The sequence below is a fragment of the Humulus lupulus genome, chromosome 9, assembly GCF_963169125.1.
Source record: "Humulus lupulus chromosome 9, drHumLupu1.1, whole genome shotgun sequence".
Lineage (NCBI taxonomy): Eukaryota > Viridiplantae > Streptophyta > Magnoliopsida > Rosales > Cannabaceae > Humulus > Humulus lupulus.
Window position 1 is genome coordinate 150,350,691 of NC_084801.1, and position 25,614 is coordinate 150,376,304.

The 25,614-nt window shown below is 31.2% G+C and overlaps 2 protein-coding genes across 2 annotated transcripts; one reads left to right on the forward strand and one right to left on the reverse strand.

The window, feature by feature from the left end:
• Positions 1-450: 450 nt before the first annotated feature.
• Positions 451-1,389, reverse strand: LOC133802155 (non-specific lipid-transfer protein 1-like). The gene is made up of 2 exons (XM_062240425.1): positions 834-1,389; positions 451-635 (listed from the first exon to the last, which is right to left on the reverse strand). Exons 1-2 carry the CDS (start codon positions 1,181-1,183, stop codon positions 626-628), a joined length of 360 nt encoding a protein of 119 aa, XP_062096409.1. The 5' UTR covers positions 1,184-1,389; the 3' UTR covers positions 451-625.
• A 5,562-nt stretch (positions 1,390-6,951) lies between these two features.
• LOC133800170 (altered inheritance of mitochondria protein 3-like) lies at positions 6,952-25,243 on the forward strand. Its single transcript, XM_062238128.1, has 6 exons — positions 6,952-7,734; positions 7,846-7,940; positions 23,707-23,759; positions 23,836-24,159; positions 24,229-24,324; positions 24,401-25,243. The coding sequence occupies exons 3-6, from the start codon at positions 23,754-23,756 to the stop codon at positions 25,241-25,243; spliced, it is 1,269 nt and encodes a 422-aa protein (XP_062094112.1). The 5' UTR covers positions 6,952-7,734; positions 7,846-7,940; positions 23,707-23,753.
• The last annotated feature ends 371 nt before the right edge of the window (positions 25,244-25,614 follow it).

The following is a 25,614-nucleotide window of genomic DNA, read 5'->3' on the forward strand; positions in this document are numbered from 1 at the left end:
CACACTTCACATATTCAGAATCCTTCCTAGAAATCACATCAGTAGCGCTTGAAGAAATTCAATCTTAAGAGGAAGCATCTTCGAGGAAAGTTTATAATAATCTTATAATTAGAAAGTTGTAGTTGCATATACATATATTTCATTCCAAAATATATAATCTTGATATTAATTTGGAAGGTTCGGGACTTTGCTCTTTGGGATCATAAAGTTGTGGCTTTACATTGTACATTAATGCAAGTTAGGAAAGAAGTTAAAGATAGAAGTAATATTCTTTTACATAGTCAAAAAATTACTGTAAAAGATAGGATTTGGTTAGGAGACTTAATTGTATAGTCTTTTTCTCTGTTTTGGCTGTCCTTTTGGGAGAGTTGTTTGATGTAATATTGTTTTGATATATGAAATTTTCTTACTTACCAAAAAAAATATATTATATTATATTAATTGAACCAATTTAAACCAGTCAATAAGAACTCCATTATTATTACTCCTGACAAAAAGTTCATGAAATTACAGTTATTATATTTTATTAACGAAACTCCCCATAAGGAAGGAGTTTATACAAAAACGTACGTATATATGGATAAACATCCACGCACTTTATTTTGTTCTCTAGAACCATCGAAGCTCAATGCACTCTGCAACAAAAATAACATAATAAAAATCACTTTCCGAGTCAATTTATAGATATATATATCTATATATATGACATATTAATTAATGAAAATACACTCTAAATGGTCAGATATATATATGTATATATGTGTGTGTATGTGTGATGCCCTTACACGATGACTCCATGAACGTAACTTTAGCATAAAGTTAAAAAATCTTACTTATTGCAATCGGTAGAGGGGCTAATCTTGTAAGGCACGCTGACGCCACACTTGCCGGGAAGTGTTGCGGCGAGAATGATGGTGATTCTTTTAAAACTACCAGTGGCCGACTTTAGACAATTGCAGGTGGACTTGCGGTCAACGGTTGTCTTGGCCGCGCTGTTCAGTGACCTAATTCCATTACAGCATGCATACGGTACAGCCCCGCCTTTGTTCAGGTAGTGTATGCATGGTTTGATCATAGTAGACACATGTCCACATGTTAAGGCAGCCTGAGCTATTGGGGCAGCAATCGCCATGGCTACAACCAACAAGCAAACTAGCTTCATCACAACGGTGGATCCAGCCATCGTATAAAATAATAGAGATAATAATAATGTACTTATCAAAGATCAAAAAGTCTTGACACTTCAAGTAGCTAGCTAGGGTTTTGTGTTTCAACTATTTGAAGTTGTGGGACATGTTATCTTCTTCGTCTGGTGCTGATTTTATAGGCCAACGAGGGAAACGAAAAAAAATGGGTTGGCTTAGGTGGATATTTGGTGGTGGTTGTGCTTTAAAGTAGTCAAAAATGGCTAACTCTCCTTTGGATCTATAAACATATTTGAGCGGTGCTAGCCCTCTTGATTTAATATGCTATATTGTTTTTGTTAAGCTTTTTTTCACCTTAATTAGTGAATATTCTCTACTATCATGATCACAACGGCTACTAATTAAGAAAGTATAGTACCTTATAAAATAAAGAGAATTATAAAATGAAATTTATCCGAGACTTCGGAAATGATTTTACAAATATATATAATTATTCAACAAATATTCAATATAATATATTTTATATTTTATCTATAAAATTTAAAAATTATTATTTTTCAAAATATAAACAAACTGATTATCACACTATATATTTCATCCACAAGTTATGATTCTTATTAATAACATTGAGAATTTAGTATGCTCACATATTATATTTTAAAATAAAATAGGTGGATGTAATACTAAATTACACCAACACCGGTTTATGCGGGTTGAGCTCTATAATGCGGTTTGAAAATTTTCTAAACTGCATATGTGGTATGGTCCAATAAACTAGCAAAAAATCACACCGCAAACATCCCTAGTATAAACATATGCCTTTTGCTTCGACAAGTTATTTTTAAAAATTCTATTTTTTGAACTCTAGAGAAACAAAGAATATTCTAGAGAAAAATAATTAATGATTACAATTTGAAAATTAAATATTCATTTAAGTTGGTAAACCTAATGCCAACCCCCCCTCCCCCTACACTAAATACAAAGTGTAGGTAGAAATGATATCAACTAGGTAAGCCTAACCCAATGTATATACATTTGAAAATTAAAATTGTATTGTATATACATTTGTTTGATAATTAATGATAAAAATTTGAAAATTAAAAACTCATTTATAACTCAATGAAGAAATATGCACACATAGAGTAATGATATTAACTAGGTAAGTCTATGCCCATCACCACCTTACATTGAGTGGTGCAATTTAGTATTCCCACATATTATATTTCAAATTAAAATATACGGGACCCGATATTTAATTACACCATTAACAATTTACCGTGTCAGGTGGTATTGGGTACCGTTGGTGCCAATATATAAAGTGATATTGGACACCATAAATGCCTTATAGCAATGCTCATGGTATAAACTTACACTATTTGCTTCAACAAGTTATTTGAAAAAACTTATTTTTTTTAACTCTAGAGAAACAAAGAAAATTCTAGAGAAAATTAATTAATGATAACAATTTGAAAATTAAATACTCATTTATAAGCCGGTGAAGAATTTTGTTAGGCAATATTTTTCAATATACCTTCTCCGCAATTTTTCATTAATTAATAAAAGAATTGAGAGAATATGGTCATTGATTATTTACTAGAGATTAAAGTTGTTGATAAATCTAATTACACACTGTTGGTTTAGTCAACCAACCGTTAATTAACAACTTTCTTTTATTAGTTGTATACGGTTATATCAGTTAGTATTTTTTAACTGGTAGAGCTAATAATAGTTGAGTTGTAAAGACTTATTCATTCCATGTTTTCATTTTCTAAAATTCTTGTAAAAAACTGAGAGAGAAATCATTAAGGCTGAGAGTAGAGACAAAATATTTTTGTAATCAAATTTGAAAGAAGAATCAATAAAAGGTTGCCCGTGGACTCACTACAACAAAATATACATTTAGTGGCTATATGGGGGAGACATTGTAGACATTTAATGCCTCCCCGAATAGGAGACGTTGTTGCAGGAGCCATCTAAAGTGACCCTATGATGACTCCCATGAGGAGACTTTGTAGACATTCAACGTCTCCCTCTGGGAGTCATCATAGGGTGTACGTTTACACCCTATGATGACTCCCAGGGGGAGACGTTGAATATCTACAAAGTCTCCCTATAAGAGACGTCATAGGTACCTACAACGTCTCCAATGGAGAGATGTTGAAAGTATGCCACGTCTCCCAAGAGAAGACAACATAAGCTTTTTCAAATTTTTTTGTTTATTTATCCGAATATTTTTTTCTTCTGAATTTAGAATTATTATTTAGTTATATTATATTTTATTAATTAAATATATTCTTTTGTTCCAATGCGTTAAATTAATTTTGCTCAAATCACTTTCCTCAAAAAAAATTTTTTGCCCAAATTTGAGATTAATACACATTTTTTCAAACACAAATCTAGAATAAGAAAATCAAATGAATATTATTACACACAAAACCAAATTCATAAATTTATACAAACACAAAAAAAATATGATTTTAGCATTGATCCATTGAGATTTATTGTTTGATACAGTAGCAAACTCTACAATATGAATCACATAGAACAAAATGCAGAGATTGGGAACTTATTAGCCAATTAATGACCACACCCACATTATAGACTCATCCCAGACTAAAATTTACAATATATACATATACATATATATAAAAGTATAAGTAAAACCCACCCCGTCCATAGGAAGAAAGTCATTGTCGCCATCAACTCCAAGAAGACCAAGATCCCATCGCTGCCATCAACTCCAAGAAGACCAAGACCTCGCCACCATCGTCACCTCCAAGAACAGCAAGATCCCGCTACTGCCATCAACTCCAAGAACACCATGATTCAGCCACCACCATCACCTCCAAGAACACCAAAGACCTCGCCCCCAACCTCCAAGAAAAATAAAGAAAGCCACCATCCACCACACTGTCGTCGCATGCTCATCTTCGTCGCCGATCTGCAAGAAAACTAAGAGGGAGTGAGAGAGAGACACACACAAAGAGAAAAGAGGGATATGTTAAGAAGGAGAGAGTGAGAGATGGATGTAAGGGTGGCTAGGGTTTAAAATTGAGAGAGAAGATAGGAAAAGAGAAATTTGGGGGGGAGAGAGACGCATAATAATAATAATAATAATAATGGTGATGATGATAAAAACGTGGGTGAGTGATTATAGGAAATAATTGTCAGGTTAAAGTATGAGAGATAACGTGTGTACGAAACGTGAGTGAGGGAGTTTTCTTTTTATTTTTTATTCTTTTATTTTTTTTTTAATAATTATCAGATATATATTAGACTAGACATTTAACGTCTCCCCTAGGAAGACGTGCTAGACATCTAACGTCTCCCCTGGGGAGACGTCTCATGTGGCACGTCTTCCCAGGAGAGACGTTAGATGTCTAGCACGTCTTTCCAGGGAAGACGTTAGATGCTCTTACATGTCTGATATTTTATAAATAAATAATTTTATATTCATATTTTTAAATTAACGGCTCCCACTACTTTTAATGACTTACTTAGGTAGTCATCAACAAGAACTTTTAATGACTTACACCATTAGACTTTAAATATCCCTGAATACTTTTAATGACTTACACCATTGGTGTAAGTCATTATAGAGAGTCATTAAAAGTAAAAATTGTTGTAGTGACTAGTCTAGTGTCAAGAAATTATTGGCACTAGCAAACCACTTAAAATCTCGGTGTACAACTTTTCCTTTTGTTCTAAATTGTGTTCTTTAGTTTTTTAGTCTATGCTTCTGGTTCTTGATTGAGATTTTATATTCTTCAAACCATAATTGTGTTTGCAATTTGTTTTGTGGAAAAATTTAGTTCTTGATCCAAACAAATTGGTGCGGTGAGCGTGATCAAATCATGGCTTCTACAAAATATGAAGTTGAGAAATTCACTAGCCAAAATGATTTTGGATTATGGCAGCTGAAGATGCGAGCTCTCTTAGTTCAGCAAGGGCTTGATGATGCTCTTAAAGGTGAAGCTAATCTTGATAAGACCTTGGAGGAAAAGGATAAGAAAGTACTGCTCGAGAAGGCACACAGTGTGATTATTTTGAGTCTTGGAGACAAGGTTCTTCATCAAGTATCAAAGGAGAAGTCAGCAGCTGGAGTTTGGACAAAGCTAGAGGGTTTGTACATGACAAAATCTTTGGTAAACCGTCTCTATCTCGAACAAGCTTTATATTCTTTTAAGATGAAAGAAGATAAATCTATGGAAGAATAGCTAGTTGTGTTTAATAAACTAATTCTTGATTTAGAGAACATTGATATTGCTATTGATGATAAAGATCAAGCCTTGTTGTTGTTGTGTTCTTTACCAAAAACTTATGCTTATTTTAAAGAAAGACTATTGTTTGAGAGAGAATATTTGTCTCTTGATGAATTGTAGGCTACTTTTAACTTGAAAAAGTTGAATGAAAGGAAGGAGCCTAAGTCATCTACAAATGGAGAAGGTTTGATAGTTCGAGGAAGAAACATAGGAAGAGATAATAGGCATGACAGGAAGAGATCTATGTCTTAGAATAGAAATGGTGGAGGAAATGGAAACAGTAATAATGACAGAAATGGTGGAGGGAATGTACCAAACATTGGGTGTTATCATTATAGAAAAGAAGGTCATACCAGAAGGTTTTGTCCAGAAAGGCAAAAGAGAGGTTCGGATCATGACAGGAACAATGATTGAGGAAAAGCAGCTATTGTTCAAGATTGTTATGAGTCTGCCGAGGCTTCAATGGTGTCAAATAACAACTCTGAGACTGAGTGGATAATGGATGTTGGTTGTTCTTTCCATATGACTCCCAACAGTTCATGGTTCGAAGAGTATGATGATCAAGAATGTGGTACGATACTTCTTGGAAACAATCAAGCATATAAGATGACTAGGATTGGTCCTATGAGATTTAGATTCCATGATTGTACTTAGAGGCTACTTACTCAGGTTAGACATGTTCCTGATCTTAAGAGAAACCTTATTTCTCTTTGAGAACTAGACAAGAAAGGGTATGTGTTTAAGGGTGAAAATGGAATGTTGAAAGTTATAAAGGGTTCCATGGTTGTTATGAGGGGAATTAAGAAAAATTGTTTGTACTCTCTTGAAGGTGACATAGTAATCAGTTATGCAGCATGTAGCACACCAAATTTTTTTTTTAGTTATTAAATTTTGTGCTTTGTTTAATTAAATTGTTAAGTGTTGTGAATTATTTTATTTATTTGTTTAAATTAATGGTTAGAATTTTTTGGTAGAATTTTGTGAAATTAATTGTTAATTGTTATTTATTTATTTTATTTTTTATAAAATGTGAATTATTGAGTTTTGGTTGAATGCACTAAGGTGCATGGTAGGTAGTGATGCACCCAAGTTATTGAGTGTGTGCATGTGCATGGTTGCTTGGTGCACATGTGTAGAATTTTCTAAACACATTGTAGTTTCCTTTTTATTAGATTTATTTGAAAAATAAATAAATAAATAAAGCAAAGGGAAACAAGAGGAGTGGACGGCATAGGTGTGAATTTGGAGTATTTTATTTTCGCTTTATTTTTCCAATTAAGTAAATTAGAATAAAGGAAAAATAATCAAGAAAGGGAAACCTACCAATTATTTTCCTTAGTCTATTATGGGTAGATTGGAATAAAGAGTTAAGGAAAATAAAGAAGAGCATTTGCTCCATTAGTGCCGTCGGCCTAGAGAGAAGAAGAGAGAGATAGTGGCGAGTTAGAGAGAGAAAGGGAGAGAGATGCTGCCATTTTCTATAGAGAAGGAGGAGAAAGCATGGAGAAAACGTGAAGGAAGAAGAAGATAAGGAAGAAGGGCTCGAGGTCTCTAAGGTATGGGTTTGGATTGTGGTTTTTCCCTTCTTCTTGGTTCAAGTCTAATGGAATTCATTGGTGGTGCTAGGTTCTAATGTCACAAGAGCATAGGGTTTGTTGTTAGGGTTTCTGTGAAGACTCAAAAATAAATAAATAAATAATAATATTTTTTTTAAGTGGTGGGACCCACTTACTTTAATATTTGACAGATTTTCTTTTTTCTTTTCTTTCTTTTCTTTTCTTTTTCTTTCCTTTTCCTTTTTCTTCTCCAGCACTTCTCCTTCTCCTTCTTCTTCTACTTTTTCTTCTTTTTCTCTCTGCAACAGCCCACGTCGGGGTACCTCAAAGTCATTGCCGGAGTTCCCTTTTGCCGCCACGCACCGGAGCTGGAGCACCAGTGGCCGGCGACAACCTCATCCCCAAAATCTCAGGGCCATCGGACTTAAGACTTACACGAACGGAGCAGTCAAAGTTTCGTCGTCAAAACTTTGACCGCACTTTCCGGCGAACCCAGACCTCTGTTCGGTGAGTGGGTGACACCGTTGGAACTAGTGTGAAGGGAGGAGCGTCGCCCACTAAGTCATTTCAATCAACTCACCGCTTTTCTCCGGCGAAATTTTGGGTATCTCCGCCGCTTTGGAGGCATTTTCCGGCAACACCGGAGGTTAGTTGGGCAAAGGAGTTGTACTTCCGTGATGTACTACTCGAGAGGATCGTTTTGATATATGCCATGCATATATTCGTCGACGTTCACGGTATCGCTATCTACTGCTAGTGTGCACCGCTTGGGTGAGATTTCGGAACTTGAAATTTTAAATATGGTCATATTATATGTCGTTGGACACAATTTTGAATAAGGAGTTTAATAATGATAATCGTTTTCTCATTTGATGCTCGAAGTAAAATCGTGATATATAGATCCAATTTAATTCACTCTAGGATAATCGTTAAGCTTGGGAGTGTCGCTTGGGGCTCGGACTGAAAATTCTTAAGAGGTAGGGACTCAACTTGACTATTGGACTTGTTGTACTCTTGTTGAAATTGCATTAACATATTCCAATTTTGATATTTATAAAATGTTTGAAAAATGGAAAACTTAACCTGCATGTTTTCTGTTCTGTTCTGAGCGCTCTGAGTGCCTAATATATTATTTTGTTCACTTAATTATGCAGGTTATGATTTTTGGGTTTTATACAAATGCAGTTGTTATGTTGCCCAAATTTTTAAAATAAAAAGGGAATATGTTTCTTTCTTTTCATGTTTACTTGCATTTGGTTATGTCGATGAGAGCCATAGTGATCATGATTTGTGCATGTTGTTGTTTCACGACCTAGTCTCTGTGTCATCATAGGTAGATCAGGTGTCCACTCACCTGTAGGTGTAAAGACCTAGCATCTGTATACAGGAAGTGTTCTGAGCCTCCCCATTGTGGTGGTTATCAGGTCCGGCTACCCGGTTTAGGATGTCGGATTTTCTATGGTGGGTAATAGGAACTAGGGGTCTAGTGGATGGTGTGATGTGCACTGGTAGCTATGCTCTTATGATTATATATGGTTTCTCTCTATTTTGGTTTATACATGATGATGTATGTTTTGTTTTAAAAAGCTAACCATGCAGGGGTTTTTATTGAACTTTTGAGTCCTATGTTATAAGTTGCTTTCCTACTGGGCTTTATAAGCTCACCCCCTATATCTCCCATTCCAGGATTCTAGTGACGCAAATTGTGGATAAGTTGAATTATCGCTGAAGCTAATGTGTTTAGCGCCCTAGTCCTATCTTTTGAACATTATGTATTTAATTTGGAACCTATCGGTCTGTATATCTAAGTTAGCTATGTAATAGTTAGAAATGAGGAATGGTGGATGCTAAGTATTATTTTGGTGTTTTATGAATTATTAAATTTAACTGTCTGGTGACTACATAACTGTGGGGATGTTATTGTTCTATGTATTAAGATAAATGATCCTACTGTTATCCGTAATATTTTCATATATAATTATAGGAGTTATTCCATTGTCTTGACTTATAATTATAGCAATATTTAAAATAAATTAAAAGATCATTTATAAAGGCTATTTTCCACCAAGGGTCAAAGTTTGACCTTTGACCACCCAAGTTATGCATATTACAACTTTGCCACAGCCTAAGGCTCGGGTTGTGACAGTTTCGGCCAAGAAGAGGGTAAGGGTGTTTTGATTTCTAAATATTAATCCACTACTACAAAAACATCATTTAGGACACCTTTTTAGGGCACTCACCTAGATGCGAGTCCTAAAAATAACTCCTAGACTTTTTAGGACTCACAAAAAAGAATTTCTTTTACGGCTCGCGAAGCGAGTCCTAAAATCTATGTGTGTCTTAAAAGTTTGAGTTTTTTTTTAAACAAACACCTCCTGGACTTTTTAGGACTCGCAACAAAGAATGTTTTTCGGACTCGCATTGCGAGTGCTAAAAGCTATGTGTGTGCTAAAAGTTTGACTTTTTTAAACAATCGCCTCCTGACGAGTCCTAAAAGAATGTTTTTAGGACTCGTTGTGTCCTAAAAGTTTGAATTTTAAAAAATTTCAAATTCCCTCCAATTTTTTTTAACTAAAATTGCGAGTCCTAAAAACTTATGTGTGCCCAAAAAATTTGAATTTTACCTAAAAGTTTGAATTTTAAACAATTTCAAATTCCCTCCAATTTTTTTTAACTGAAATTGCAAGTCCTAAAAGAATGTTTTTAGGACTTGCATTGCAAGTCCTAAAAACTTATGTGTGTCCTAAAAATTTGAATTTAAAAAAATTTCAAATTCCCTCCAATTTTTTTAACTAAAATTACGAGAATGTTTTTAGAACTCGCATTGCAAGTCCTAAAAACTTATGTGTGTCCTAAAAGTTTGAATTTTAAAAAATTTCAAATTCCCTCCTATTTTTTTTAACTAAAATTTTACTATTTATTACTTCACAAAAAAAAAATATAACACAACAACCCATTCTCTTTCTTTCTCCCCTTGCTCTCTTCCCCCATTTCTCTCTCTCTATCTCTCTCTCTCACGAACTCCACAGCCAAGCCACGGACAATGACGCTCCAACCACCCCCCTCCTACATGCGCCGGCGCAATGGATGCAGAAGCCCGGTGACCTTCGACCCCCATGAGCCCAGCCCCTCACGCACTACCCTCCGCCGCCTAAAGTCGTTCGAAGTCGCGGTGGTGCTATTTTTCCCAAACTCTCACTACTACAAAAAAGACTTTTTAGGACTAGTATTGCGAGTCCTAAAAAATTTTTTAGGACTCGCGGGGCGCGAGTCCTCTATTTGAGAGCCTTAAAAACTGAGGTTTTTTAGGACTTGCATTGAGGGTCCTAAAAGCTCCCGTTGAGTGCCTTTTAGTAAGTTTTTAGGACTCGCAACGCGAATCCTAAAAAATCGAGTAAAGTGCCTTTAAGTATTCTTTTAGGACTCGCAACGTGAGTCCTAAAATAATGTTTTTAGGACTCGATATGCGAGTCCTAAAAGATCCTATTGAGTGTTTTTAAATTAAGATTTTAGGACTCGCTTTGGATGCCCTTAAAAGTAATTTTTTTTTAAAAATGCAGCTGCAATTTTCATCTCGATTTAAAAAAAATATATCCCTTTGAGAGTCCAAAATGTATTATATATGTTAGATTTCTAAAATTTTAGTTTTTAAAAAATTAATATATATTTATTTTAAATTAAAAATTATGATTTAAATGAAAAGTCCAAATTTTAATACAAATCAAAGTTAATAACAAACCACAACACACAACATACATTCAAAACTTGACAAATTAAATTAGCAAGAACATTATAGTATCAGAGCACTAGACAAACAACAGCATGAAGACACAGATTTCATACATAACATAAACAAATTATAATTTTTTTATCTCCAAAACATATAAACTAAACAGGTGGATTATGAAGCAGGGTTGTCTTAGCAACTACAAGTAAAAGGTAAAACTTCAACATCTTCCAACAACTAATCAAGTAGACTAAAACTTCTACCCCTTACATGTGAGAATATTGCAATGTCAAATAAAACAAATAATTAAATCAAAATGCCACAATAACATGAACCTTAAACTACAACCCCGAGCCAAGATTTCCAAAGAAACATTTTTTTCATTTCACTCTCTCCTTCGTCTTCTCCATGCGTACTCTCTCTTTGTCAATCAACAAATATGCGAAAAGAAACATAAAAGAAAGAATGAAACTGAACAATTTTAACGATGTCATTTTCTTAACAAATATCAATGTATATTGCAGTAAGTATATACCAATTTAGTTAATCTATTGTCACCATTATCACCTCAAACAAGTGGTTTGAATCTACCATCCCTGGCATTGGCATATACTCAAAACAAAAATATCACAATATCCTTTCAAATATATAATAGCCATTGCCCATCGCAATTGCAAACTCAGTCACTCTGCCTCACGTAGCAAATCCCAGTCAAACCATTGCAAAGAGAAGAAAAACAATTTAATACTAGAAATGAATTCAAACAAACATATAAACTTTATACAAACCATTCAAGTTGTGATGGTCTCCACTCATACTAATTAGGCTAATGCCACAGCTACCAAATGCATGTACTCCCAATCAAGTTATCAAAAAACATTGTTATATATATTAAGGATATATATGTGTATATAATCCAACGCAAAGAGCAAGAGCTACAATTTTCATTTTCAATTAAAAAGTATATCTCTTTGAGTGCCAAAATGTATTAAGGGATCTCGTCCCTTACTTTTTTTCCCATAAAATTACTGAAAACAAAGAGATATAAAAAAATCATTTTATTAGATAATTTATTTTTAACACAAAATAATATATCCATTCTTTATTTTTCCTATTTTTACTTAGCTTTGGGTACACCATCATTTATTTTTTGAATAATGTATAACTAACTAAATCATATCTTTCCTCATTACAATATTGAAAATTATTTAGAAGAAAATTTTAATAGATATGTTTAAAAATCCAATTAAACAAAGGAATAAGCAAAGACAAACAAGAAAACAAGGAGTCATTCTTTTTTCATTCAAATACTTTAGAAGATTTATACATACACATAGAGAGGAAAACTAAATTAATAGGTGACTTTAAAATTTTTTGTTGTAGTTTTCTTCATTTTTGTTTTTGTTAAATCAAAATTGTGTAAAAATGCATAACAGAAGTAAAATGCATAGGATTTCTTGGGAGCATGTGTGCAGACCTAAATGTTATGGAGGGTTGGGGTTCAAAGATAGCGCTTCTTGGAACAAAGTTATGATGGCTAAGTACATTTGGGCAATTACTTCAAAGCAGGACTTGTTATGGGTTAAATGGGTTAATGGTATCTACCTAAAGGGTGTTTCAATCTGGGAGTATAGACTAAAGCAGGACACCAGCTGGTACTGGAGGAGGATCATCAAGCTGAGTAACATTTGGTCTGATTCTGTGATGAATGCAGCAGCTAGAAATGGAAAAATCCATATGAGCACTTTGTACTCGTTAGTTTTTCCTGGTGAGCTAGTGCAGTATGGTAAATCTATCTGGTGTAAACTTTCGGCTCCAAAACACCACTTCATTCTATGGCTGGCTGTGAACCAGAAGCTGAATACCAGAGACTGGCTTCAAACTTGTCATATTCATCTCCCATCTATTTGCTGCCCAGTTTGTGGTCAAGGGGAGGAGACTCACTCTCATTTATTCTTTGATTGTATATTTTCCAGGAAAGTGCTCCTTGCTGTCAAGATTTGGCTGAGAGGTTTTTCTTGGCCAGTTAAGTTCAGGGAGTGGATCCAGTGGCTGGCCTTGCCTCGGGATGGCTGGTTTTCAATGATTATTCATGCAACATGCGCAGCAGCGGTGTACCATATTTGGCTGAACAGGAATCAATGCTGGCTTAATCATTTCTGTTTGCCAGTGTACCAGATAGATCACTTGATTAGATACTCTATAAAAGCTAGAGTTTTTAATTTATCTGGTAGTAATTGTACTTATAGAGAAAAACAAATGCTGAAGTTTGCTTGTAATCTGTGATGTCTGTTCTGGTTTTTGTTCGAGGAGGGTTGATCCTTTTCCTTGTGTTAGCTTGTATTTGTTTAGTAGTTATTCTGGTCTGGTTTTGGCTGTAGTGGGTTGATCCTTCTCTCAGCTTTGGTTGTATTTGTTTAGTTGATCAATAAAATCCTTTCTTTGATAAAAAAAAAAAAATTGTGTAAGAAGAAAAAAAAAAGAATTGAATTGAAATGGCTAATTATGCTTGGCCATTTTCACATCAATAGAATAATGCCAAAAACTTTTCCCTTTCATACAAAAAAAATAGAGAATAGAACTAATGCAACAAAAAAATAGAAATATACATATATAAATATATATATATAACTTGATTCATAAAGAGACAATGTTGAGAGAGTGAGCCAACTAGCCTAACAAGATTTATATATATAACATATATAACATAAAAACTGAATAAACTACACACACAAAAAATGAGGTCTATATTAAAGAATTCTTACAATCTCCTCTCTTTAATTTCCCCGTCTTTTCCTCATATCCCTTAGAATGTTGCTTGTTTTATATTGTGAAAGTTGTCCCCTTCCAACTCTTTTGAGAGACCTCCCTGCATTAGAGAGACATTGGCATTAATTAAAAGTTTTCCAACTAACAGTTTATAAAATCCACATCAAACAAGGATGCCCAATAAACACCCACAGTTGAATAATTGTAAAATTTTGGAGCAATCAAATATCAACTAATTATATGTAACTGTTTTGCTGGACTTAAAATACAAGACTAATCTATAGAATGACATCTTGTTAAACTTGTATCAATATAACCCAAACACACACAAAATTACTACAACTTCATAAAATAAAAACAAAACTAAAGACATAGATAGAAAAAAAAATAAGACTGGGTTTCGATGAGCTGAATACATAAACATACCCGGAGCACAATCTGACAGAGAAGAGAAGAATCAAGTATGATACTCACTCAAGTACCCCAATTTAGCTGCTCTCTTACTCTTCGATCTAACACATGCACCCAGTAAAGATAATCAATCATTAACACATTATTTTTTTTCTTAAACTATGGATGATAACATAATTGTCAAAATAAAAAAACAATCAAAACAAGAACATGCAGAATATAACAAACAAGTAAAATACATTATCAAATAATTCACATAATAATTATATTTAATCTTCAACCACACACTTATCAACTAAGGAAAGTTATTATGAATCTATTATTTTGTTACATATTTTAGCAAACACATAGAACTCAATTTAGCTGTAACATGGAACACAATAACACCTAAAAGGACCAAAATAGAACACGTATGAATAGCTAAAAACACATAACATCATCTTGAAGCAATAAATAATATGGACAAATAAGGAGACAATCATTCCAATGTCTAATGATGCTTCAGTTGCATACTGAGAAGACACCAAAATGATATGTAATGAGCTAAATTACATAAAAAAAAAAACTAACTTAGGAATAACATGAAAACTTTTTAAGTGATGCAATTGGAAAAAAGTGGAAAGATCTTTGTAGAAGCATAATAGAATCACATGCCATTTGTTTGAGATTATAAGCAGAGAATTAGCATAGAAGGTTAGTCATAAAATATAATATATAAAGGAACATGATGAATGGGGTGTTTGTCCAGCATAGAGCTAGTTCCTAAGCACTTAATTAATAAACAAATATTGTGTGCACATGATAACAAAGAAAATCAATGCACATTGAGCATAGAAAATAATAAGAAAAAGAAAAAAAAAACTTTTATGGTATTATTGTTTGCATCTATTACTATATTGATTGGCTCTTGTTTTCAGAAAATCTCCATTGGGAACAATGGGTGAACAACAAACCCAGTAATCGACTTGTAAAAATCAATTGCTTGAACTAGATAAGAAACACACACAAGCTAAATCTTAGAACAAAAAAATTCAGAATTCATGAGCCAATATATACATAGACACACATAAGAACATATAACAAACAAGATTTATACACTATCAAAATATTATATGACAGGTACAGATTGAAAAATACAAAACACAAAATCCAAAATACATTTAAAACATATGCACACTCATTAAATAATAAAATGTTCAGATAAGAAAAGGCAAACCCCAAGAAAAGGCTACCGTGTGCTGTCCAGCCAGCCCCGTCCTTGCGCGATCGATCCCACCCCCCGAGACCCCCGCATTGTCGAGCCCAGCCAGCCCGGAGAATCCCATTCGCCGTCGAGCCCACCCCCAGCCGTCATCGAGCCCAGGCAGAGCGAGAGATGGGAGGACGAAGGAGTGAGAGAGCGGAGCCCCTGCCTCTACATTGAGCCCGCCGCCGTGATCCGACCACCAACCACCCACCTCACCATGATCCATTCACGCCGTCAAAGAGGGATAGAGGAGGGCTGGTTGGGTTTGAGGAAAAGAACGAGAGAGTGTGAGATTGAGGTTGAGGGTTGATAGGGTTTAGTTATTATTATTATTGTTTGTTAAAAAAATATATAGTTATTATTATAAAAATATATAAATACAAATTATAATGATATTAAGAAAAAATAATACAATAAAATATTAATGATATATTATTAGTTTTTATTTTCTAATTATATTTAAAAACTAACAATTTATAATATTTTTTTAAATTATTAAAACATTTAACCATATATAAATAACTTACTTTCAACTATTACCTTCAGCCCAGTTGTTTTTAGGACTCGCTTAAGGACTCCCAAAGCAAGTCCTTAAAATTGTTAAGTAAAACACTCATTTTTTAGTGCAGATTTTTTTATGACACTCATTGCAAATCCTAAATTGTGTTTTTTCAGGACTCTCAATGAATGTCCTAAAAACTCCACAAATATTTTTAAGGACTTGCATTTATGTGCGTGTCCTAAAAAAGTGTCCCATAAAGAGTATTTTGTAGTAGTGTGCTATTAGCAAATCCATGGCTTCATTAACTCTAACCTGCACCACCTCTTTCTCATTTTAAATGTCGTGGAACTAATATCCACGCCATGGTTGATATATAGAAAACAAAATAAAAGGATAAGATAATAGAGTAGAGAGTAATGCAACATAAAAAATGTTGATTTATTGTTATACATGTAAAATTTTTAATTAGTTTGTACGATAGAGTAATATATCTATGCACACATGCATGCACGAAAACATATATGTAATTGGTCAAACATAAACATCAAAACATGAATAGAAATGGAAAACAAAGTGGAAAGCAGAGTTAATTATTGGATATCTTGATCTATTACCGGCGGAGTCAATCCGCCGGTAATAATACTATCTTTACCGGCGGAAAACTGAATCCGCCGGTATTAATCATGTTTTTTAATTTTGTTTTTATTTTTTAAATTATTTAATTATTACCGGCAGAAAATCGATTATTACCGGCGGACAATCCGCCGGCAATAATCAAATTTCATTCACGCGGTCAACCTGCCGCCCAATTTAATTTTCACTTATTACCGGCGGATTATTGCCGGCGGGCTCCGCCGGTAATAATAATAAAAATATTACCGTTAAATACTATTACCGGCGGAACTATTATTGCCGGCGGACCTCCGCCGGCAATAATATTCTATATATTCTGGCCATCCGTCTCCTTCGGCTCCGTTCGTCCGAGTGCCAAAAAATCTCAGAAATCTCTCAAAAAAACTCTCATTTGCCTCCGTTCGTCCGAGTCAATATCCACCATTTTCAAAAGTTTTTTGGATTGTATTCAACATTATTTCATCACATCTGTCTGGGTATGTAGTTATATATTTTTTATTGTAATCTATTATATTTTTCTGATGTTGTTTGAGTTATATTTTTGAGTTGAGTTATATTTTTCTTCTAATATCATGTATATCTTTTCATATTTGTTTTGGCTGATTGTATTTTTAATCAAATACATATATAATAAAAAGTTTGGGTTAATATTTGGTTATGAACAATTTTCTTAATTATATATAGTGAATTTAAATATTCCATTAACTTACAACTAATATATATATATGTTCATATTTCAGAGCTTCATTGGGAGTACTGAATCTTGCTATTGTTTGACTACAGGTAAGTAATTTTGTATTTCATACATTTTTATTTTGTTTATTTAGTTTTAAAGTATATGAAAATATTGTTAGATATTAGGACATGGATAATTTTTTATTATTGTTAAATTATTATTATAATGTTAGAATGTTATAATGTATTTTTGTTATAGTTTAATTAAAATTATTTTAATATTATGAAGTTTAGATTTTAATAAATTTGTTATTAATAAATTGTTATTATTAAAAAAATAGTTTAATGGTACATAAATAAAATATTAATAAATAATATAATAAATATTAAATTATAGAAAAAAGTTATTTTAATAACTTAGAAAGGAATTGATATGAGAATAATAAAAATTAAATAATTAAAAATGTATTTATTAAAAAGTAAGTATTAAATAATATATGTAAACAATTATTAAGTAATTATATAAAAGAGTAGTTATATAATTAATTAAATAAAAATAATTTCAATTAATTACATATTAATTATTCAGCTTTTAAAATAGTTATAATTAAATATGTGGAATAAATAAATAAATAAATGATTAATTTTTTTATTATTAATTAAATGAATATTAAATAAATAAATAATTAAGTATTAATTAAATAAATAAATTTTTAGTAAATGAAAAATTAGATAATAGATAATTAATTAATTAAATAAATAAATAATTAATTAATTAAGTATAAATTAAATAATTAGTAAACATTAGATAATAATAAGTTATTTAATTTACGGAAAAATTAGATAATAGATAACTAATTAAATAAATAAATAATTAATTAATTAAGTATAAATTAAATAATTAGGAAATATTTAAATTAATAATATGATAAATAAATAATTAAATGAATATTAAATAAATAAATAATTAAGTATTAATTAAATAATTTATTTTAAATAAAGGAAAAATTAGATAATAGATAAATAATTAAATAAATAATTAATTAATTTAATTATAATTAAATAATAATTAATTAAATAATTAGGAAATATTTAAATTAATAATATGATAAATAAATAATTAAATGAATATTAAATAAATAAATAATTCAGTATTAATTAAATAATTTATTTTAAATAAAGGAAAAATTAGATAATAGATAAATAATTAAATAAATAAATAATTAATTAATTATAATTAATTTAGTAATTAATTAATTTAATTATAATTAATTAAATAATTGGAAAGATTTAAATTAATAATATGATAAATAAATAATTAAATGAATATTAATAAATAAATAATTAAGTATTAATTAAATAATTTATTTTAAATAAAGGAAAAATTAGATAATAGATAAATAATTAAATAAATAAATAATTAATTAATTAATTTAGTAATTAATTAATTTAATTATTATTAATTAAGTATAAATTAAATAATTAGTAAACATTAGATAATAATAATTTATTTAAATAAAGGAAAAATTAGATAATAATTAAATAATTAGGAAAGATTTAAATTAATAATATGATAAATAAATAATTAAATGAATATTAATAAATAAATAATTAAGTATTAATTAAATAATTTATTTTAAATAAAGGAAAAATTAGATAATAGATAAATAATTAAATAAATAAATAATTAATTAATTAATTTAGTAATTAATTAATTTAATTATAATTAATTAATAATTAATTAAGATTTAAATTAATAATATGATAAATAAATAATTAAATGAATATTAATAAATAAATAATTAAGTATTAATTAAATAATTTATTTTAAATAAAGGAAAAATTAGATAATACATAAATAATTAAATAAATAAATAATTAATTAATTAATTTAGTAATTAATTAATTTAATTATAATTAATTAATAATTAATTAAATAATTAGGAAAGATTTAAATTAATAATATGATAAATAAATAATTAAATGAATATTAATAAATAAATAATTAAGTATTAATTAAATAATTTATTTTAAATAAAGGAAAAATTAGATAATAGATAAATAAATAAATAATTAATTAATTAATTTAGTAATTAATTAATTTAATTATTATTAATTAAGTATAAATTAAATAATTAGTAAACATTAGATAATAATAATTTATTTAAATAAAGGAAAAATTAGATAATAATTAACTAATTAATTAAATAATTAGGAAAGATTTAAATTAATAATATGATAAATAAATAATTAAATGAATATTAATAAATAAATAATTAAGTATTAATTAAATAATTTATTTTAAATAAAGGAAAAATTAGATAATAGATAAATAATTAAATAAATAAATAAATAATTAATTAATTAATTTAATTATAATTAATTAATAATTAATTAAGATTTAAATTAATAATATGATAAATAAATAATTAAATGAATATTAATAAATAAATAATTAAGTATTAATTAAATAATTTATTTTAAATAAAGGAAAAATTAGATAATACATAAATAATTAAATAAATAAATAAATAATTAATTAATTTAGTAATTAATTAATTTAATTATAATTAATTAATAATTAATTAAATAATTAGGAAAGATTTAAATTAATAATATGATAAATAAATAATTAAATGAATATTAATAAATAAATAATTAAGTATTAATTAAATAATTTATTTTAAATAAAGGAAAAATTAGATAATAGATAAATAAATAAATAAATAAATAAATAATTAATTAATTTAGTAATTAATTAATTTAATTATTATTAATTAAGTATAAATTAAATAATTAGTAAACATTAGATAATAATAATTTATTTAAATAAAGGAAAAATTAGATAATAATTAACTAATTAATTTTTTAGTAAACATTAGATTATAATAAATAAATAAATAAATAATATTAGGATAAATTAGATAAAATAGCATAAAATATGATGACAAAACATAAAATAGCATAAAACTATTAAATGTTTATAATAGACTATTATAAACATTTTATAATAACACTTTAAAATATAAGACTATTCACATATCGTAAACTTATATACTTTTATAACACTTTAGATGGCGATTGACAAGACTTGGACGACATTGAGAAATCGTGCTTGTCGAGAATATTGGAACGGTCTACAAGCTTTCTTGACGATGGCGTCGGAATATAAGGATTCCTCTGGTAGAATTAGGTGTCCGTGTGTTAGATGCATAAACAATAGGCTTGAAACTTTACCTATGGTGAAAGCACACGTATTCGATTGGGGTTTTCATCAAGGTTACGAGAAGTGGATATATCACGGTGAAGCAGAAGCAGATGTTGCCAATGTGGTGGACGCCAACGATGATGATGTTGATGAGATGATTCCGATGGTCGAAGACTTCCTTCTACCTACAACCGAAGAAGTTGAAAATAATCCTGCGGCGGGACAATTTTATGACGATCTGTTTGACGAGATAGAGGCTGAGTTATATCCTGGTTGTAATTGGATATCTTCTCTTAACTTTTTAGCAAAATTATGGCACTATACTGGGAAATCAAAAGACGATGGGATAATGAGACACCCAGTGGATGGGTTAGCGTGGAAGGATTTCGATGCCAAACATCCTGATTTTGCTAGTGAACCTCGGAATGTTCGTTTAGGTTTAGCTGCAGATGGTTTCAATCCGTTTGGCAACATGAGTCAAGCATATAGTATGTGGCCTGTGGTGTTGGCTAACTACAATCTTCCACCTTGGATGTGTATGAAAGATAATAATTTCATATTATCCATTCTTATTCCTGGACCAAAATCACCGGGAAAGGACATGGATATATTCTTGAGACCATTGGTGGATGAGTTAAAGGAGTTGTGGGTTAATGGTGTCGATACAAGAGATAGTATAACCAACACTATGTTCAAGTTGCGTGCAACCTTATTGTGGACAGTTAACGATTTTCCTGCTCGTAGCTATTTATCTGGATGGAGTGGTCAGGGATACAAAGCTTGTCCGACGTGTAATGAAGACACAACTTCTGTTCGAGTGATCGGTAAGACATCCTACATTGGTCACAGAAGATTCCTTCCAAGTAACCATCGAATGAGAAGAGACACTCAATTTGACGGACAAATCGAGAGAAGACGTCCACCAAGACGTTTTACTTGTGAGGAAATATTAGAACAAGTAAACAAACTTGTACCACAAGTTCCTGGAAAACACGAGATGTTTGGAGGTGTCAAACGTAGGCGTATTGCAGAAGATCAAAATTGGAGGAAGAAAAGCATATTTTATGAGCTTGATTATTGGTCTTCGAACACTTTAAAACACAACATTGATGTCATGCATGTGGAGAAGAATGTGTGTGATAGTTTGTTAGGCACAATCTTGGATAATGATAAATCCAAGGACACCACTAATGCAAGACATGATTTGAAAAAGTTTGGAGTAAGGGAATCGTTGTGGATATATGAAGATGACAGCGGAAAGTTAATGAAGCCTCATGCCCCTTATGTTCTCACATCTGATCAAAAAATGCAGTTTTGTAAATTTATTCGAGATGTGAAATTTCCAGATAATTTTTGTTCCAATTTAAAGAAGAAAGTAAATGCTGATTTAACAAATATCAGCGGTTTAAAGTCCCACGACAGTCATGTAATAATGCAACGATTACTATCAGTGGGTGTTCGCAAGTTTCTTTCAAAGAGTATATCGACTACCATTTCTGAGTTATGTAACTTTTTCAGGCAAATTTGTGCAAGAACTATAAAGGTTAGCGATATGGAAGAAGCACAAAAAGATCTTATTCTAATATTATGTAAAATGGAACTCATATTTCCTCCAGCCTTTTTTGATATAATGGTGCATTTGATTTTACATTTGCCTGAAGAAGCAATTCTGGGTGGACCGGTATTTATGCGTTGGATGTATCCTTTTGAAAGATACATGAAAAAATTAAAGAATTACGTTGGAAATAAAGCTCGTCCTGAAGGGTCGATAGCCGAGGGTTATGTTGCAGATGAGGCTTTGACATTTTGTTCGATGTATTTCAAAGGTGTTGAAACAAGATTTAATCGTCTTGATCGCAATGAAGATGAGGTGACACCAAGAAATCTTTTTGTATTTCAATCGCAATGTCGACCTATAACAAAAGAAACTCTAAAGCCTCTTGATCGTGCGACTCGTGAACAAGCAGAGTGGTACATATACAACAATTCACCTGAAATTCAGAAATATTTGGAGTAAGTTTCTTCCCAAAAGTTGCTTTTATTGCATTGAAAATGCTTTCAACTAATTCAAAATTTTTGTTCTTATTTATAGTGAACACTTAGAAGAAATCAAACAGAAATATCAGGATGGAGATCATAACATTTTACATAAGAAATATTTTCAGCGATGGTTTCACAAGAAGGTGAAAAAAAAAACCTACCCTATATTCTTTCATCCTTTTAAGTATTGTTTTCAATTTTATAATAATTTTATTTATTCTTTTAGATATACGACTTACAAAAGCTTGGATCGTTAGATAATGGTGACGAGTTGCTAGCTTTAGCATCTGGATCAGATCATTTAGGAGCTTATTACGAAGGTTGTATAGTGAATGGTGTTCGATTTATGTCAACCAAACGAGATTTAAAGAGGAGCACTCAAAACAGTGGAGTATTTGTTGCTGGAACAGAAGATTTTAACTATTATGGAATACTTGAAGACGTATTAAAGTTAACATTTACTGGCACATATTCTGTGACATTGTTCAAGTGTAAGTGGTTTAATACAGATCCAAGAAGGAAAAAAATAATTATAGAGAATAATATTACTAGTATAAACACTAGCGGGGAATGGTACAAGGATGACCCATATATACTTGCAAATCAAGCGAAACAAGTATTTTATCTCGATGATTTACTTAGAGGAAATCAGTGGAAAGTGGTTGAGGGGGTAAACCATCGACAAATTTGGGACGTCGAGAACTGTGAAGCTAATTCAGACATTGATGTGGTACATGATATTAGCTCATCAAATTTTGTGTTGACTGTGGATCTCGGCGAGTTGGTTATGCTACCTACTCAAAATTCGATTGACATTAGTACAATACAAAATTTAAATGTTAGTCAAGAGGATCACGAGTTAGGCGATGAAGAAGCAAATGAAGAATTAGATGAAGAAGATGATTTACTAATTGATTTTTGTGAAGATGATGTTAATGCTAATTTAGTTAATGATGGAAGTGATAGTGATTATTAGTTTTATGTAATGATTACCTTTGTAACAAACACAAAAATTTGAATTTGATTTGTATTTTCCAATTTATGTTGATATTGATTTTGTTTAATGTTATTTCATTACTTAATTAAATTTGATGATATTAAATCTTAAATTTGATTTCTATTCTTATTATTAAATCTTAAATATTTATGAATACAAGAGACATGTCAGCTGATATAGTATCATATCACGGTGGAGATGGTGGTGGTCAAGACCCCACAGATCCTAGCAGGATACCCTCAACTTGCGAGTCAGGTTAATATCTAAATTTTATAATCGCAATCTGTTTAAATGTTTAAGATTTACTAATATTTTAATTTTTATGTATTAAACAAATTAATAGATCGTCCTGCAAGAAGGAGGGGACGTGGCCCTGCCAGTAATGTTAATATTGAAAAACGAAGGCGGGATGCTGACAAACCACTTGAATTGCAACTTGATCCAGCGACAGACAAAGTGGTTGGTACTGAGCACCAAGCTTTTGTTCGTCAATTGAGTACTGAAGTTACATTACTATTGCCGGGACATTATTTAGATTTTAAAGATGTTCCTCAGCAATATAAAGACCAGGTCGTTCAAAAGATGAAGGTAAAAAAAAATACCTAATTTTTTTATATTATACATTTTAGTCTATAAAAATTTAAACTAACAATTTTTGTTTTAGTATTACTATAATATCGATGGGCATCCAGAACCTGAAAGAGTTATGGGAACTCTGTATACGGAGATGCGCAAAAGATATTCAGAGAGAAAGAATATTAGGCATTCTCATTTCCAAAAATATTATTCTGGAAATCTGAATGATTTGGATAGTGCTCTCAATGCTATTCCTGACTTGTGCTCGAAGGAGAGCTGGAAAGAAATCGTCGATTTGTTTCTGAGCCCAAAGTTTATAGCGCGATCCACGCAGAACAAGAAAAATAGAAAGGAAATGAAGTATTTGTCGACGCAAGGCTCTAAATCAATGGCAGCGATCCGTAACGAATATGTAAGTAAAATACTTAACTTTATTTGATATTATTATATTATTAATTAAACTAACACTATTATTTTGTAGGATGAACCTGATGAGCATGCTATTGATGCTTGGAAAGATACTCATATAAAAAAATCTACGAAGACTTGGGTTAGCGAAACTTGCAAAGAACTACATGTAAGTTAAAGTTTTTTCTTTCTTTATTGATCTTAAATTATAGTAATATTGGTTTTTTAACATTTTCTTTTGGCAGGAACAAATGACCCAAGAGATGGAGAGGCAAAATATTCAAAGTAGTCGGTCAGGTTCTGAATCTGCTTCTAGTGAAGGTTCTACTGCTAAATCAATACAGTATCAGGTTATGGATAAAATTCTTGGCTCGAGGTCTGATTATCAAATAGGAGTGGGATACAGGCCTAAAGGCAAAGGGAAGAAATCAGCATCTAGCTCCACAAGTCAAAGTCCAAGCCAAAATCAGTCACAAGTTCCTACTAATGTGACTCCAGAGATGATGGGAGTTTTGGCTGAGATGTGGGTTAAGATGCGTGATAAAGTCGAGTCAGGAAATTTTCAGACTGATTCTTCTCTCCATGACCCACGCTATGAAAGTTTATTGCAGCAGTTCTTACCTTCTCAACAACAAGGTAGTACATCTAATCAAAGCCCGGGGACGTCGTCGATGCCACAGCAACCACAACAAAATTCTCCAAACATATCTGGTGGTTCCTCTCAATCGCCACTTTTTAATTATATGTTTGGACTTTCTTCCCAGTTTCCTCAGACACAACCTATGGGAAGTCAGTTTGGAGGATTACCGCAGCAGCAGCAACAACAACATATGTATGGTCAATTTGGGCCGTTCATGCAGCAGCAGCCGGTATATCCTCATTATGGAGGATCGACACAGCAGCCCGTTTATAATCAGCAGTACTACACTTCTCCGAATCAACAACAACAGCAGTCTCCTTTGATTCGTCCACAGCCTCGACCATATTATCCTTCGCCGCCAGCACCACAGTCTCATGAAGGTCTGAGTCGAAGCACGAATATTGAAGATTTTTTAAATGAACATTTTGATGAAGACAATAATAATTAGTTTAGGTTTTATTATTTACTATTAAATTTAAGTGTATGTTTTTTTTTTTTGAAAAGATAATTTTAGTATTTTAAAGTTGTATTTTTAATTTGGTTATTAATATAAATAATATTGATTTTATTTTTAAATTTTTTTAATTATAAGTTTAGTTACTTAATATTAATTATATATAATTTATAAAAATTAATTATTTTTTTAAAATATATTTTATTATTACCGGCGGATTATTGCCGGCGGAGACCGCCGGTATTAATGGGTCAGACGTGAATTCTGACCAAATTATTGCCGGCGAGATCCGCCGGTAATAATATTATTACCGGCGGGAGGCTAGTTCCGCCGGTAATAATGACTTTTACCGACCGGTTTTTACC